Consider the following 18,170-nt stretch of genomic DNA (forward strand, 5'->3'; position numbering starts at 1 on the left):
GCTCAAGTGCAAAGGCCCACGTGGGGCATTTTTATCATATATATATATATATATATATATATATATATATATATATATACTGTATATATGTTAATTGGTCGCTACTTACTGTATTTATGGGATTACTGTATTTCGTATTACCCTTCTGTAAGTATGGCACAAGTCTAAACTGCAGTCAGGCCAGCCTCCATTCGCAATTTGAAGTCAAATCAGTCGCCACAGCGATTGTGACTACTGTGCATTAGGGTAATCTTCTGCCAGCGAGCGGCGTTGGCCACCTTCAAAATAAAAGCTATCAAACTAATGCAGGCACGTCAGTGGTTTGGATTTTTAAAAAATGTTCTAAAATAATTTCTTGGCTGTCAGGCAGTGATGAGTTCACCCAGGGAAAATGAAAACTCTCTCAGATATATGCCAATAAGCGTTCTGAAGTTGAGATCGAAAATAAAGTCAATGGTAACTCGACATCAATTATTAAAAAAAATTCACCTGACATTTAAAAAAAATAATAATTAAAAAAGAATTTTCGTTATCCCTCAACCAAACCAGGTCTGGGGTACACTGGGCCACACCAGGTATTCAACCACAGTACTGTCATTCAGATCTGATGTTGCATTTCAAAATAAAAGGCTAATGAAATATAACCTTCTCGCTTGATTTCAAAAAAGAATTAAAAAATGAATTTTAGTTATCCCTCAACCAGACCAGGCCAAGGTCATACCGGTAATAGGGCACCCCAGGTATCTGACTACAGGACTGTTATTCGGATGTGACGTTCCATTTCGGAAAAAAAAGGCCCCTGAAATATGACATTTGGGCCTTTCGCTTGATCTTTAAAAAACTTTTTAAAAAGAATTTTAGTTATCCATCAACCAGACCAGGTCTACGATATACTAGGGCACCCCAGGTATCCAACCACAGGAAAGTCATTCAGATCTAAAGTTTCATTTCTTTTTAATCTTTAAAAAATAAATTTTAGTTATCCCTCAACCAGATCAGGTGTAGAGCACACTAAACCACCCCAGGTATCCAACCGGACTGCTTTCGTTCAGATCTGATGTTGCATTTCAAAATAAAAGGCCTCTGAAATATGACATTTTGACCTTTAAACCTGATTTTAGAAAAAACTTAAAAATTCAGTTTTTGTCATTCAACCAAATGGGTTTCTTTGGACAACTCAAATTTAGTGTTATTACCACATGCCACATTATATCGTTTCATTGGACAACAAAGGAGAAATGACACTTTGCTACAAAGAGAAGTCGTTCGTAAGGCCAGAAGGCAGGTTGTTGTTTGTTTAATTTTACATGAGAGAAAAATTGGCAGTTTCTCTGTCTTTTGCTGTAATGTGTAAATATTATTTTTAGATCAACAAAAAAAAAAAAAAATCTGCCGACGATTCCAGATTTTTAAAGGCCTAATATGGGCCGATTAAATCAGACGGCCGCATAATCGGGCCTTAGTAGTTAGTGTGTAATTTATATAACAGCAGACTGGTACAACTATCACAGAGTAAGTCGACACGTAATCATTCATGTCTGAACCGCTAGCAACAAGTGTGATTCGGCCTCTTAGTGAAAATGTCCAAAGTGAATATTTTGCATGGCTGCCATTATTGCCCAGCAGTGCTTTTACCCCTTAGTTCTATGGACAATAATGGCTGTGTGTGTTGACTTATTTGGAGGGAAAAATGAACTTTTTATTATCACAGTCAGCGTTTTATATACGAGCTGTATACTAATTACATTGTAACAAAGTCATCGGTGTTGTCCCATGAGAAATATATTTTTAAAGGTTAGCCAGCGAGCTCCACCTCCATGCCTGGCTCCACAGGGGGGCCCCGTTGACCCCATCCGGGCAAAGGAAACCAAGGTTCATATAGTTGACTCATCGTCAAGTCAGGACAACGTTATTGTCAAATGTGCACAGATGAAATTTCTTCCCTCTCAAGACAACATAAAACAAGAGGAGCCGCTGCGGGTGCCCGCGCCGCCATCAAAAAAAAGTTCAAATAAAATGACAAAATAATACAAGACAACACCTGAGACACGGACAACCGTGCAATCTGAACCACTTTCCTGCATACACTTTGTTGTCTGAAGCAGTAATAGATGAAAGAAGAGCGAATCAAATCAAATCATGAGGGATAATTTGAGCCGTGCTTTGTCTGGTCCCTCACCCAGGACCTGTTTGCCATGGGTGACCCTGCCCGGGCATCAAGCCCTAGACAATTTAGCTCCTAGGATCAGTGGGACACACAAACCTCTCCACTACGGTTAAGGTGACGGAGTATTAGCAGTGCTGAATAAAAAAATTGCTTTTACAGCCCCCGACGTGGGACACGCCAAAGCAGAGGTGTCCAAACTCGGTTGTCAGGGGCTGAAGTCCCCTGAAGCTAAAATTCCTTTTGTAATTATTTTTTAAATATCAGGTGAAATTTTAGTAATCTCATCTTCAGAACGCTTCTTGGTGCTATTCTGGGAGAGTTTTCGTTCTCCCTGGGTGAACTCATCGTTGCCTGACTGCCAAGAAATTTTTTTTTCACATTATTTTAAATCCAAACCATTGACGTGCATGCATTAGTTGGATAGCTTTTATTTTGAAGGTGGCCAACGCTGCTCGCTGGCGGAAGATGACCGCCATGCACAGTTTTCACAATCGCTGTGGCCGGTGGTTTGACTTAAGTTTTGCAAACGGAGGTGTGCCTCACCGCAATAATCTAACGGAAAAACAGCACAACCCCAGCCATCTGGGTGGATGGTACCCCAATCTACCCGGAACAAACTTCCGTGGCGATTTTTATAGTTCCTGAGGAGACGCTGACTGGACCTGACGACATTTGTGAGAAACGATGGCTTCTAGCGTAACGCAACCGCTGTCAGAATTGACAATCGCTGACTACCAGAAATTGTGTAAAAAACTGGTTAGTCGAGGGGACGAGTTGAAAGAGGGGACGTGTAGCACGGCAGAGAAGCTTGGTTATCCGGTGGAAAAAGAAAGTAGCGGTAACTACTATTTTTGCCATTTTTGTTTTCTTTAGAATAACCACGAAGCATATTGGAAAAAAAAAACGTGCGACAGGAAATTGTGCGTTTCCGTTCACTTTCAACTATGCAAATACGAGTCAAGCATGTTTAAAATGCACAGGGAGACCCCAAGCAAAATTTTGTTTGTAGGCCCCCCTCACTGGCTGCTAATAAACCAGAGGGGGGACAAGGGGTCTGTTTCTGAGGGACAATGTGGCACACTGCTCGGCGTGGTGGCGAAGCGGCGATTCATTGACAGTGGATCACCCTGGACCACTGCACTGCGAGGCGGACGTGGTTACCAGTCCACAACCGTGCCGCCAGTTTCCCATCCATCCATTTTCTAATCCGTTTATCCTCACAAGTGTCACGGGTGTCACCTATCCCAGCTGTCTTCGGGCAGTAGGCAGGGGACACCCTGAACTGGTTGCCAGCCAATCGCAGGGCATATACTGTATAGACGAACAAGCATCTACACTCACACTCACACCTAGGGACAATTTAGAGTCTTCCATTAACCTGCCAACATGTTTTTGGAATGTGTGAGGAAACTGGAGTACCCAGAGAAAAGCCACACAGGCACGGGAAGAACATGCAAGCTCCACATAGGAAGGCCGGAGCCGGAATTGAACCCGACACCTCTGTACTGTGAGATGGACGTGCTAAACAGTCGCCTATCGTGCCGCCCGTTACCTATCGCCCTTTTAGAATAAACAGCATGCGAACGAGCACCAAAAGTGCAATAACAGACCAGTATTGTCACTGGGGCAACTTTTACTCCAGAGCAATTAAAAGTCTGAAAAAAACTTTTTTTTTTCAATTGTTGTTATCCTTTGATTTGTTTATTTAATTCATTGAAGATGGTGGCTGCACGTTACATTGTTCTATACAGTTTGAAATTTTCCAGTATTTTAATTTCTGAAATTGTAACTAATTAATTCTAATGTTTTTTTAATGAAATCTTGGGAATGATCTGATGTTCTCCCTGTCTGAGATATCTGACCTGACACTTTCTCTTTGCATTGTTTTTCAGTTGGGCGAGAGGAGCTTGAAGAGTTGAGGCCTGAACTTATATTAAGGATGTCATTTTCACTTCTACATCAACTGTTTGATGATCTTGTAAAGGCTGATGTTGTGAGTAACAGCCAAATTGAAGAGATATTGTTCCAGAGCCCTGATGTGAGACAACAAGCAGAGTCTCTGATTGATTTCATCCTCCACAAAGTTCCAGAAAAAAGCAGCAAGATGTTGTTTTGCCTAAGGCAAAGAAATCATACTCTTTTAAAAATCTGTAAGTATTATTTTATTTTTTTGGTAAGTGAGCAATTATTTACCCCACAATGGAGATGAGGATGACTCCTGCTACTTCTACTACTACTACTTCAGTACTATGACGACTCCTACCACTATTACAACTACGACTCAAACACAAATTCTCTTAGTCATGTCCTGTTCATGTCTTGATTTCACGCAATATACAAGAGATACAGTCCAAGATATCCTGACATGAGACAACAAGTGCAGTCTCTGATTCATCTGGTTCTCCACAAAGGTCAAGCAGCAAGCAGGGTGAGGCTGATTCCCCAAAAGCAAACAGATCCTGGTAAGTTGAAGCTGCGTTTTAACGACCATGCTCTTTTGAAACACCATCTATATATATTTTTTATTTATGAGCAATTAATGCAATTGTTACACCACACTGTAAATGCAATACAGTGATCCCTCATTTATCGCGATTAATGGGGAACGTGACACGGCCGCGATAAGTGAAAAACCGCGAAGGAGGGTTTGCTCCCCCCTAGAAATTTTTGTCTGATTGTATGTGGGTACCAGCATGTTTAAAATATGTAAACAGTGATTATACTTTACATATTTGAGACAAAGACTATCGCACTATGCATATTTATTTAAATCTTCAATTATAAAATATTATACAAGAATTAACATTCATCAGCATTGCCTTCTGAGAGAGACAGAGACTTGTGTTACTCTCACTTTACGCTCTGACGGTGTAGCCGCCAGCTATCTCTCCTGGCCAGCCATCTCTCCTGGCCAGCCATCCCCATGCAGGCTACGTGTTTATGATAAGACAATTAATCGGTATCGATGAAGAGGAGGTGAAGAGAGACAGAGAGACGTGCTGCTATTTTTGGTGAAGCCCAATCTCTCTCTCTCTCTCTCTCTCTCTCTCTCTCTCTCTCTCTCTCTCGGAGAACATGCAAACTCCAAATACAGCCGGGATCGAACCTGGTACCTCTGTACTGTGAGGTCGCTGCGCTAACCACTGGATCACCGGGCTGCCCTGTTTTGCAGATTTACAAATACATTTCTGATTTACGCATGTTATTTCAAAATGTGTGCATTTATCATGACTTATCATTTGTGAATATTCTGTTCTGGTTGGGAATTGTCGAACATAGTCCGGTAGACCAAAAGTTACATGAAGATGATATCATATTTTACGTACATTGCCTGAATTTGGTTTTAATTCCTGAAATTCTTGAATAAATGTGTTTGTCGTCAGTCGTTTTCATCTAATTTTTTTATCACGGATGCATGAATATATTTAAACACTACTAAGCTATTTTTTTTTCGATCTTGCTTTCTAATCAGGAAAGCAATTTCTGTTTTTATTTAACTTACTAATGGTGGGTTGTCCACTTTCTTCAGCCATGGTTGGTTTCACGAAAATTTCACCATGGTACAACAGATAAACTGTTGGCTTCCCATAAAATAAATTGCAGTAAATTCATCAATGGAAATCGCAACACTGCCTCCTGTTGGACGGCGGAGAGCGGGCGTTTCGACCCATGAATATCTCAGGCGTGTGTGTGTATCTTGTAAAACAATATGATGTTTGTCTCAAAAACAAATGCGCATGTTTGCTGATCCGCAAACACCCATTCGACAATTCACAAGCAGTGTCAAGTTTTGCATGGTGGTAGTTGTTGGGAGGAGCCCAAAAAGCAGGGAGGCAGGGAGGAGCAGGGTGGCTGACCAAAATTTATTTAACAAAAATGCAAACAGGAATACACTGGAGAAATTAACTCAATAACTCACTCAAATAAAGTCCAGCAAAATCACAATAAATCTAAATAGCAAAGAAACCTAAAAGAGAAAACAAAACAAAACATGACACGTGCACAAAGCAACAAACAAACAGCAACAGTGACCCGACACCGAGTGGTCGTGCCGGAAGTCCTTTTAAACCAGTGTTTTTCAAACTTTTTTTGAGCCAAGGCACACTTCTTTCATTGAAAAAATCTCGCGGCACACCAATAGCCGAAAATGTGTAAAACAAAAAATGCTTATTGTAACGTGTTATATTGTTACTATAGCTGTCAAAACATTAAAATATTTAATCATGATTAAAAACGCAACTGTCATAATTAACTCATAATTAATTGTGATTACTCACACATCTTTTATCTTTTCTAAATTTCCTTTTATATTTTTTCGTCCTATTTTTTTCCTGTTTTAATGCTCTTATACACATGGAATCATGGATCAGTTTTCTATGTGCAAAACGCAAATATTTAATGAAACAACAATTTCGATATTCAATTTTACATGAACATTTTTCACTTGGAGCAGTTATTCACACATAATCTCTCACACAATCTTACTGTCCATCAATAACAGTGAAAAAAATATTTTGTCACACAACAGCTCCTTTAACGGCTCTATCTTTAGGGAATCAAAACAGAGCAATATAAAATTATAAAGTGCACATCTAAGTTAAACTAGTACTCAGCCTATAGTGCAGGGGTGTCAAACTCAGGTCCTGGTGGGCCGCTGTCCTGCATGTTTTCCAAGTCTCCCTGTTGCAACACACCTGATTCAAATGATCAGATCATCAGCAAGCTCTGCGGAAGCCTGACATTGAACCTGTTCATTTGAATCAGGTGTGTTGCAACAGGGAAACTTGGAAAACATGCAGGCAGGACAGCGGCCCTCCAGGACCTGAGTTTGGCACCTATGCTATATTGGATTTAAGCCATGGTTGCATACTTCGTTTTTATCAAGGTTGCTTTGAACACAGCAGTCAGGCTATGTTGATTCTGTTGGTCCTTCTTGCGCGGAAGTCTCTCTATGGTTTTGTGTAGACATCATTTCGGACACTTGGTTCGAAACAACACTGGAGACGTTTTATTTTCAGTGTGGTCGCTACCACTGCACCACTGAACTCTCGACGTGCCTCAGCGCACCGTCACTGTCAGACGAACACAGAGAAGCTCCACCCCCTTTATTTATATGAACACGGAACACGGTAACCTTCCACACAAAATAGTTCCAAACAAGTAACAATCGCGTCAGTGGCATACATCGTACTCAACAGGCTACCTGCTCTTTATTCAACAGCGGCTCATCAACCTAGTCTCTTATTTCTCTCCCGAAACAGTGTCTTCTCCCGCTTGGTGTACCTTAGCCTTCTCCGCTATGTACAATTTCTATACAACCAACCAACATGTCTTTTCCAGGGACTTAACTAGTGTCCTACAACTTCAGCAACTCCAATAAAACCCACCAGAAATAAAAGATTAATTTGTTGCTAGTTGTTTACAACAAAGAGTGTCGCTAAGATGATTAGGAGAAGTCTCCAGCTCAACTCAGAACAGAATGCGAATTGAAAAATTGCTCACACGGATGCCTACGCTAAAAGGTCGGTGATTGGCTCATTTCGATGTCACTCAAACTGGCACACAGGCTCAGAGAGATCATCCAATCTGATGCAGAAAAGCCTGGCGTCCGGTACTTTCCCACTGCCATTCAGTCCCAGAGACGCCGAGCGTCCATGGGCGGGACAAAAACCAGCTTGTATCCAATGACTTGTCTCCATTCAACGCATTGGGACAACCTACCCTGAACTCTCGAGACGCTCGGGGGTCTGGGCAGTAGACGCTCTGCGGACGGTCAGCGTCCATCGTTTAAAGCTCAGCGAAGCTGCGGGAATGAATAAGAAGGGAGTCGCGTTGTAACCAGTAAGAAGAAGCTGATTCGGAACAAAAGTTGAGCACGTTGTAGCACATATTTAGTCAATGACACGTAAACACAATGAACCTTACATTCATATATTTGATCACTTATTCTTTGACATTTTAGGGGAAGCCGAGCTTCCCTTGCAGTCCGAGAGCAATCGCCACTGCTACACGATTACTTTCTGGGCAATTCACAGGCATACAAATTGGATATTTTACCGTGGCACACCTGACAGTGTCTCGCGGCAAACTGGTGTGCCGCGGCACAGGGTTTGAAAAACACAGTTTTAAGCAAACAAACTAATGACACAATGACCAACAGGTGTGCAGTTGTAGGCGGAGCCCTACAGTGCCACCTGTTGGCCACAAAAAGAACCATGACAAGCAGAACAGAATATCTACAAAGCATAAATCACAGCAAATTTTCTTGTCTTGACACAGAAAATTAAAAAAACACTTGAAAATCACAAATATGTTTGTGAATCTCATAAATGGGAAATCACAAATATTTTGGTGGATGTGAACATCACAAATAGCATGTGAAAATCAAGAATACTACTGTGAATCTGACAAACATTGTGGATGTATTTGTGTGCATAATTTAAACAAAAATCTCTCCCCATAGTTGTCCTGAGTACTGATTCCAAACTGGTGTTGTATGAATCAATTTCTTTCCTTCCAATCTCTATACCTCCCTGTACAAGACTTAAAAGGCCTGTTTCAAACAAAATCGACTTTTTTGAGCTAACCAAAAACACCACAAAAGCCGTGTTCCTCACCGCTCACCCATCTCTGATTCTTGCTCTCGAAGCACCAACTACACCCTATCCCAGAAAATAATCCTTCTTGGGGCATCTTACAAGTTCATCATCTCAACGCTTACTGTAGTAACATTATTCGACATTTAGTTGACCACTTACTGTATATACTCACATATTGTGAAGAAAAGTATCACTCATGTCACTTGATCATAATTTTACTATTATAAGATAGGATATATTGAAGCGAGAATTCATTCACAATTATGATGATAAACTGCCTATTTACTTACCGGTACATTGATTTCTCGACAAGTCTATTTGGGCCAATTCACATTCAAAAATGTGGCATAAATGCAAAAGCAATTCTAACAAACTGGGTTAGTATTTGGCCCCTTCCTGATTTCTGTGTTCTTTCCATCTTTATCACACACAAAGATTTCAGTTCAGCAACCCAATTTTAATAGCACACCGACAATCCAAGGAAATTCAAACTGCATTTTCTAAATGCCAATTTGATTTAGTAAGGCACAAAAAAACATCCATTCTCACCTGTCCTTATGTGAAAAAGTAATTACCCCGTGAACCTAATAATGGGTTTTGCCACCCATCATAGCAGTAACTGAAATCAAGCTTTTGGTTTTCTCGCATGAACTGCCCGTTTAAGGTCATACCACAGAATCTCAATTGGAATCAAATCCGTTTGTTATGGGCTGAGAAATCGCAACACATGCACACACACACACACAAAATGTTGCTTTGGTGCACGCTGTTGATTAATTAGGTCATGTGAATGGTGATGGAAGTTGTTGGCTTCATTGAAAAGCGGGACGTCGACGGTACTATATAAATCTATACATGCTTGCAACCTCCATTAGCTCAGGGGTGGGAGAGTGAGAAAGTGAAGGAGAACAGATTTGTTCTCTTGTATGATGGAGAGGAAAGTTAAAAGAGGGATACACCACAGGTTGCGTCCTAGTGTTTTATTATCTGTTAACACAACAGGCACCAGTAGCACCACGGACACTGGTGAAGCCGGCGGCAACATCTGTGACATTGACGACAACATCTGTGACAGTGACGACAGTAGTGACACCAGCGAATCCAAGTTCTCCAGCAGCACCAGCGATAACAACGACATCTTGTTAGGGCAGGAGAGCGGCGACAGCAGCGACACCAGTAACTCCGGTGACTCCAGCGGACCCTGTGCCACCAGCGACGAGGACACCAGCGGCACCAGAAGATGTAAGTCTTGTTCTGTTTTCTCAATAACTTTAACTGAGCCGCCATTTGAATGAGCTAGTATTCAATATAATTATGAAGAAAAGAGGTGAGCTTCTCCTACTACACAGTTTGAGTCAACAAATAATTTGAAACTCATCTCTCACCATGACAATGAAGATTTAAGGTCCATCCATCCATCCATTTTCAACCGTTTATCCGGGGTCAGGTAGCGGGGGCAACAGTTTTAGCTGGGAAGCCCAGACTTCCCTCTCCCCAACCACTTGTTACAGCTCTTCCCGGGGGATCTCGAGGCGTTCCCAGGCCAGCCAACTGACCACCAGGTGATGATCAGTTGACCGCTCCGCCCCTTTCTTCACCCGAGTGTCCAAAGCATGTGGCCGCAAATCCGATGATACAACCACAAAGTCAATCATCGAACTCCGGCCAAGGGTGTCCTGGTGCCAAGTCCACATATGGACACCCTTATGTCTGAAAATGCTGTTGTTATGAAGAATCCGTGACGAGCACAGAAGTCCAATAACAAAACACCACTCGAGTTCCGATCGGGTGGGGGGGGGGGGGGGCGTTCCTCCCAATCACGCCCTTCCAGGTCTCACTGTCATTACCCACGTGAGCATTGAAGTCCCCGAGCAGAACAAGGGCATCCCCAGGGGGAGCGCTCTCCAGCACACCCTCCAAGGACTCCAAAAAGGGTAGGTGCGTTGAGCTGCTGTTGGGTGCATATGCACAAACAGTCAGAATCCATCCCCCACTCGAAGGCAGAGGGAGGCTCCCCTCTCTTCCACCGGTGTGAACCCCAATGTACAGGGACTGAGCCGGGGGGCAATGAGTATGCCCACACCTGCTCTATGCCCCTCACCGTGGGCAACTCCAGAAGGGAAGAGAGTCCAAACTCCCTCGAGAGAGCTGGTACCAGAGCCTAGGTTGTGTGTGGAGGCAAGTCTGACTATGTCCAGTCGGAACTTCCCTGCTTCATACACCAGCTCGGGCTCCTTCCCTTTAAGTGAGGTGACGTTCCACGTCCCTAGAGCTGGCTTCTCTAGCCAAGGATCTGACAGCCAAGGTCCACATCTTTGGCTGCCGCCCAGCTCACATTTCACCCAACCCCTTTGGCCCCTCCCATAGGTAGCGAGCCCATGGGAAGGAGGACCCACGTTGCCTTTTCGGGCTGGGCCCCATGGGTGTAGGCCCATCCGCCAGGCGCTCGCTCGCGAGACCCACCTCCAGGCCTGGCTCCAGAGAGGGGCCCCAGTGACCCGTGTCCAGGCAAGGGAAACTCAGATCCATATATCTATATCTATATATCGGTCGATTAAAATGTGTGTGCGCGTGTGTGTGTGTGTGAGCAATTTCACCCGACTTTTTCTGTTTGCATTGTTTTTCAGATGACTCTTCACAATTGGAGCTTTCACATTTGAAGCCTGTGTTTATTTCAAAGGTGCCATTTCCTGTTCTAAATCAGCTCTTGGAAAATTTTTGGAGGGCTCATGTCTTGAGTATCACCCAAATAGAAGAGATATTGAGCCTTGATACAAGACGACAGAGACCATCTCTGATTAATATGGTACTCCGCAAAGGTCCAGAAGCAAGCTGGAAGATGTTGTTTTTCCTAAAACTGCGATATCCTTCTCTTTTTGAACTTGGTAAGTAATTTTTTTGTGGCTCAGCAATAATTTACAAAACACTGTAAATGAAGTACAGTAATCCCTCGTTTATCGCAGGGGTTACGTTCCAAAGAGAACCAGGGAAAAGGGAAATCCGTGAAGTAGGATTTATTAAAAAAGCAAAAAAATGTGAGAGGGAAGAAATTTCAAATGTGCTGTACTTGATATTCAGCTTTATTTTTTTACAGTTATTATACAATACTGAACGATGTATACAATGCAGAGGCGATTGCTCTAAGACTGCAAGTGATCAAATATATGTGTGTACGTTCAATAGTGTGGACATGCCATTGACGAAATATGCGCTACAAGGCGCTCAACCTTTGTTCCGAATCAGCTTCTTATTACTGGTTACGACGCGACTCTCTTCTCATTCATTCCCGCAGCTTCACTGTGCTTTAAACTGTGTGGACGCTGAGTGCGACCGCGCAGATGCTGCGAGTCTCGAGAGTTCTGAGTAGGTTGTCCCAATGCATTGAAATGAGACGAGTCATTGGATGATTGCTGGTTTTGTCCCGCCCATCGGACGCTCAGCGTCTCTGGGAGTCTATGGACAGTGGGTGTGTATCGGCTGGCCCGGACGCTGAGCTTTTCTGCATGATGATTGGATGATCTGTCTGAGGCTGGATCTCTTTTTGATTGACAGCGAAATGAGCCAATCACCGATCTTATGGTGAAGGCATCCTTTTCATTTTTTTGAAAAGGAATGGAGAGTAGAATTCACGTATAAATAAACGGACACATTTTATGATGTAGGCCGAAATTTGGGTTCCCCTCCTTGACAGACCAGCATCCGCCACTGATACTATGAAACCAAAGACCAAAAATTTGCAAATACAATACAATACATGCTGATTTATATAGCGCTTTCACAACAGCGGCAGCTGTAACAAAGCGCAATACAATGCAAAGGTAAATTTGGCAAGCTGTACAGAGACGAGGTGCGGAGACTGCTCAGGTTGGTCAGTCCCTTAGCCAATCAGGATGCAGAACGCAATTCACTGTTTAAAAAAAAAAAAAAGTATTACAAAAACTGCACTAAAAAAATCAATGAAACAGCAAAGCCGCGGAAGGTGAACCGCATTAATTCTTTTATGACTAGTACTGGTAACACTACTATTACAAATACTATTCAAACACTCAAAAGTATTACTCATGTTCATGTCTTGAGTTCTTGTGATATACAAGAGATAGCAGATATCCTGGCATAAGAAAACACGCACGGTCACTGATTCATCTGGTTCTCCACAAAGGTGCAAAAGGAAACAAGAGGAAGAGGAAGGTTTTCCAAAAGCGAAGGAATGATTTGTCTTTTAAAGGCTACGGTGAGTTGGAAGTACCCTTTAGAGGCCATGCTCAGACAATATTTTATGCACTGCATCCTGTTTGTGTGTGACGCATGGTATTACTTTATTTCCTGTATATAGTGGAGGAAAGAATTATTTTTCCCCCTGCTGCATCTGTAAATTTGCTGACTTAAACAAACATCTCTGATGACTTACAAATGGATGTTTATTCATTATGGGAATTAGAAAAATATATGTCAAAAAGTGTGCCATATCAAATTCTGAAGATATTTATTTCAATGTTTGAAAGTATGTATTTGATCCGCCACAACTCAGACAGAATTCTGGTTGTCACAGTTTGGCTGGTGCTCATGTGGCGCACAGCTCTGCAGAATCAACCACTGGCTAGTAGTGCTGTGTACTGATCGAAACTCATGTTGAAAGCACACCGGTTCTCAAAATCAATTTCTTACCTTCCAATCGCTATACCGCCATGTGTAAGATTTAAGGGTGTCAAAACAAAGCGACAGGATTGGAGACCTGCACAAGGCTGGAATGGTTTATAAATCCATTAGCAAAAGCCTTGGTAAGAAGGTGACGATGATTACTGTTGTTATTCAGAAGTGGAAAATACACAAAGAGGCCATATTCTACATGTGCCGAAGTTAGAACAGGCGCACAGCAGCGACCTTTATTGACTGTACCAAAAAAATAAGGCTCAAACAACACCATGAGACAAAACACCCTCAAAGAGAACAAAAGTGGGACTCAAGACAAAGCTTATTGAGATCATGAAGTGGCCTTGTCAGTCTCGAAACCTCACGGCTATCGAAAACCAGTAGAGCACTGCTTTTTAAAGAGGAAGGAATAGCTCCCCCATCTAACTCTGGTGCGCTGGCCGTTGCTTTCTTTTTATTTGTTGTTCTCTTTTTATTTGAAGATCTCTCTCACTTTTAATAAACTGAAAAAAAGCATTTTGCTTGTTTCAGTAAAATGCCATGTTTATGGTACATTTTGTTAGAATTAGTAAATACACATTTGAACAATTATAAGCCCTCATTAAAATTGCATCTTGACACATTCCAAAACACCCGATGTGAAGGGTCTTTGCAACTTCATATTTGCATCCAGTATTATCAGGCCGGGCAGCCTGGTGGTCCAGTGGTTAGCGCATCAACCTCAAAATGCAGAGGTACCGGGTTCAATTCCAGCTCTGGCCTTCCTGTGTGGAGTTTGCATGTTCTCCCCGGGCCTGTGTGGGTTTTCTCCGGGTACTCCGGTTTCCTACCACATTCCAAGAACATGCATGGCAAGCTGATTGAACACTCGAAATTGTCCCTAGGTGGGAGTGTGAGCGCAGATGGTTGTTCGTCTCTGTGTGCCCTGCGATTGTCTGGGAGCCGGTTCAGGGTGTCCCCCGCTTACTGCCCGAAGACTGCTGGGATAGGCTCCAGCACCTCCCATGACCCTTGTGAGGATAAGCGGATCGGAAAATGGATGGATGGATGGATATTATCAGGCCATATTCCCTTGGCCCTCTTCCCTTCAGTGTGGAGGAAATAAGGCTGTTGCTAACATTAGGACCACTGTTGTCACTTTGCTAGTGTCTTTTTTGGAAAAATTGTTGTTCAAGAGGTCGGAAAAGTCACCAAATTTTGAAGAAAACCTTGCTAAGTAGAAAACACCACAGACAAAATCAAAACTCTTTCTAAAATAACAGCAAACGTTCCAAAATAAAAGCACAGACTATTTGATTTCAACTTCATGTTTTCTGTGAGGGCCAAATGTGGCCCCTGGGCCATAGTTAGGGCAGGTCTGATATAGACAGTCTCTCTAATGAAGAGCCAAAGTCCCTCAGGAGTTGTGTCAAAGTCATGGGAATCTTGCAGGATCCCCACGAACAACTTTACCTAAACTCATGGTATTGGGAGGGTCCAGGATTAAAAAATTCACGAGAGCAAATGGGATTAGGATTATCCAGTCATTTATTTATTTTTTTCTTCAATTTAGCTGCCCTCCAAAATGGATTTTCACCAAGAGTAGGACAGGACAGAAATGTATTTATTTTCATATTAACTATGGTGCGGGATTGGGATGGGTTGAGATGGGATGAGATTATTTCCTGTGAGAGTGGGATGGGACAGGAGTGACCCCCCCCCCCCTTCCCCCATGTCACCCTCAGGGGTGCAGAGGTCGTGACCAACGGTAAGAGACGTCTCATCGCTGTGCTTGGTAGGAAGGGTGTCTCCACCAAGTAGCAATTTGTGATTTTTGGAGCGGGTCAAATACTATACTATTTAAATCAAGAAAATAAACATGTTATAGTTTTTACTTTGAGTAAACTTTGTTGTTTTTGTAATGATTTTGATGGATTTTACTGTATTAATAATAATCAATAAACAACCAAATAAATTGGAGGTTGTTAATTTTTGTAGGGTAAGTAAGCAATGATTGCCATTGTTTACACTGCTGTTCATGCAGTATTAATACTACTACTAGTATTTTTCTGCTTGGCTCTCGACGAAGGCGGACGCTTTTTCGCACAGCTCCTGCCCCCACCCCGCACCCTCTCCCTGCTTGCCACTTAGTCTTTGTGCTGTCTTTGTCTAACTTTTTCCTAGCCTCCTACCGTATTTTCATCCGAAGAACTAACCATGGAATTAGTTGGCTGGTCTCTCGATGCAATCGACAAAATTTTTTCGACGGAAAGAGCAGGCAGTGGGGAGCCTGCTTGCCCTCCGGGGACATTTGCTGCCGGATACGCCCTGGATCCATGGAGAAAGTGGAGACCAGTGTGCCTGGCAATACTGTCCGTGGAGGATGTGGAAGACATCTACATTATTGGCCTTTTGATAACAGGTATGCTGCTGTTTGGTGTTGGCAGCTTTCTGTTCTATCGCAAAATTCAACCGGGAGCGGCTTTATTGGAAGTGAAGAGGCTGCCGGTCATTCTGGATGGTTTGGCGCGAATGTCCAACACTCAGACTCAAGCGGGGACTGAGCTCAACCGCAATATTGTTGCGGTTTTGGAGCGACTCCGCGCGATCGACAACAACATGGAGAAGTTGAAATCTGCGCTGCGGAAAGAGTTTTCGGATTCGGGCTGATCGGCGCCAGTGAAGAGATACAGACCACGGACTCAAGGCTGTCTGAAATTGTTGGCGGCCGTCCCTCCAAAACAAACAACGCTATCTGGCCTTTCCCCTGGATGGAAGTACGCATGGAATCTAGGGCCCCCACCATCACCCCCCTCCTTCTCGGCCATGGACTGATAAGCCGGGACTGTCTTCATGATGAGCAGACCTCGACGAAGCAGCTATGACCTGTACACGCATACACATACACAACTGGACAACCACACGCGCATACACATCCTTGTTATCACCGTCTTCATTGCTCCGATTCTTTTCCCCCGTGACGTGGTTCGATCTGCAGAGCGCACGTGTGCCGTGCAGCTGGTCAGGACGGCCGCGTCGTGGTGACCCCCCCCCCCCCCCCCTTTTCCCATTCATCCTCCCCCTTATTACATGTTATGTCTTGTGACTTGTTGTAACTGTCATATGCTTATTTATGTGCTAGGGTCTTTTTTTATCCTGGACTTAAATTATCCTCAGGAGAGGATAGTTCGAGCGTGGTTTTTTTCCCCCCCTCTCCCTACCCAGCGTTTTCCTTTCTGAAGTCTGATTGTAATTTCCCCATTGCGGGACAAATAAAGGATATCTTATTACTACAACTATTACAACTACTGTTCATACACTAAGAATTAGTCTTCCTGTAACTACTTGAATTCATAATAAAGATAAAATAACCCAGTATTAAAAGAACATCTGTAAATTTGAAACTGCATATTTTTAGGCGCGGGAGCGAGTGGCGGCAGTGGCGGCGCTGGCCCCAGCAGCGCCAGCAGTAAGTCTTGTTCTGTTGTCACAATTACTTTAGCTGAGCTAGTCTTCAAGATGATTATGGAGAAAGGAGTTCATCTTTTCCTAATACACATTTTGTGTCAACAAACAATTTGAAACCCATTTCTCCCATGACAAGTGTGAAGGTCATTGTTGAGGTCTGTGCTTTTGTTTTCAGATTCCTTTCCTTACAAGTAATTGTTATTAAACAGTGCAGATGTTGTCAGTCTGAGAAATTAATTACCGGTAATTAAAATTAATTTCTCTGGCTTAGTACATTGGTACCTCTACTAACGAAATTAAGTGGTTCTGGAAGAAATTTCTTCACTTGAAAACTTTGTAAGTAGAGAGGTGTTTTCTATGTAAATGCCCTAATCCATTCCAAGCCCTGCAAAATTCAGACATAAATGTTTTCTCAAGCATAAAAATGCATCAAAATATGTAATAAATACATGTTACAATTTGATTATTGCACAATAATTGAGAGTTGTCCATAATGTAAAAAACAAAGAATAGCGTAAAGAATAAAAATGATGATCATTTAATTTTTAACTGCGTCCTCATCGTTTTTTGCCCTCTTTAATTCATGTTCTCTTTCGGAAGTGGTTTTTGCCTAAAATTTGGTAAAGAACTGATCCAAGGACGTTTGCTTTTGTCGGCTTTTAACAATCCTTAGAAAATTTCCAAGGGTAACATCAGCATAGTGGGCCCGACTGGTGAACACCTTTTCTGGGTGATTCACATTTACATAAAACTATCGGAGCACCTCATGGCCGGAGAGGCGAATGACGAGGATGCTGCATAGACACATCCCTATCTATCCACGCACATCGACACATTCGGTAGAGGTCCCTCTTAGCCAATGGGATGCCAGGAAGATGCGAGGTAATAGCCAATGGCAGAGCAGCTACAAGTATGTTGCGTTCAGGAAACTGAGCTGCGAGTAGTAGACCATCCTGTATTTTTTACCTTTCATATCTTGACATTTCTTTCGTAACAAGAGGCAATATTTTCTCATTCTGCACGGAATAGCGGCCTAAAGAATCCATAAAGCAGGCCGACCAAACGGGAATATTCATGCCGCTGCAATTGAGTCACTCTGGGCCTGGCTTGGTCTACCAAAAAGACTTTATTTGTTGATTTTGAAACTAACCCATGGGCCAAAATAGCATCCCCATGCGACCCATCGGGTATTTTCTAGGACTGACAGATGGCCCACTCCAGGCCACTCTGCTCATTTTTATTCTACTTAATGACTGTATTTCAATGTTGGTGGTGTTTTGACAGTCATTTTTTTATGTTGGGGTAGT

General features: G+C 42.7%; 1 protein-coding gene across 3 annotated transcripts in view; it reads left to right on the plus strand.

The window, feature by feature from the left end:
* Positions 1–2,628: 2,628 nt before the first annotated feature.
* Positions 2,629–18,170, plus strand: part of LOC147209780 (uncharacterized) — a 29,278-nt gene continuing 13,736 nt past the window's right edge. Inside the window, exons 1-7 of one of the 3 annotated variants that reach the window (XM_086105777.1) lie at positions 2,629–3,005; positions 4,060–4,317; positions 4,579–4,629; positions 9,769–10,008; positions 11,394–11,651; positions 12,926–12,997; positions 16,814–16,864. In XM_086105777.1, coding sequence (XP_085961903.1) covers positions 2,852–3,005; positions 4,060–4,317; positions 4,579–4,629; positions 9,769–10,008; positions 11,394–11,651; positions 12,926–12,997; positions 16,814–16,864 — 1,084 coding nt within the window. In that variant the 5' untranslated portion in view covers positions 2,629–2,851. The remainder of the gene's footprint in view (positions 3,006–4,059; positions 4,318–4,578; positions 4,630–9,768; positions 10,009–11,393; positions 11,652–12,925; positions 12,998–16,813; positions 16,865–18,170) is intronic. The other 2 variants (XM_086105780.1, XM_086105779.1) reach the window with 2 other exon arrangements.

The sequence above is a fragment of the Hippocampus guttulatus genome, chromosome 2 (genome assembly GCF_054856545.1).
Source record: "Hippocampus guttulatus isolate MCC_2025c chromosome 2, RoL_Hgut_1.0, whole genome shotgun sequence".
NCBI lineage: Eukaryota > Metazoa > Chordata > Actinopteri > Syngnathiformes > Syngnathidae > Hippocampus > Hippocampus guttulatus.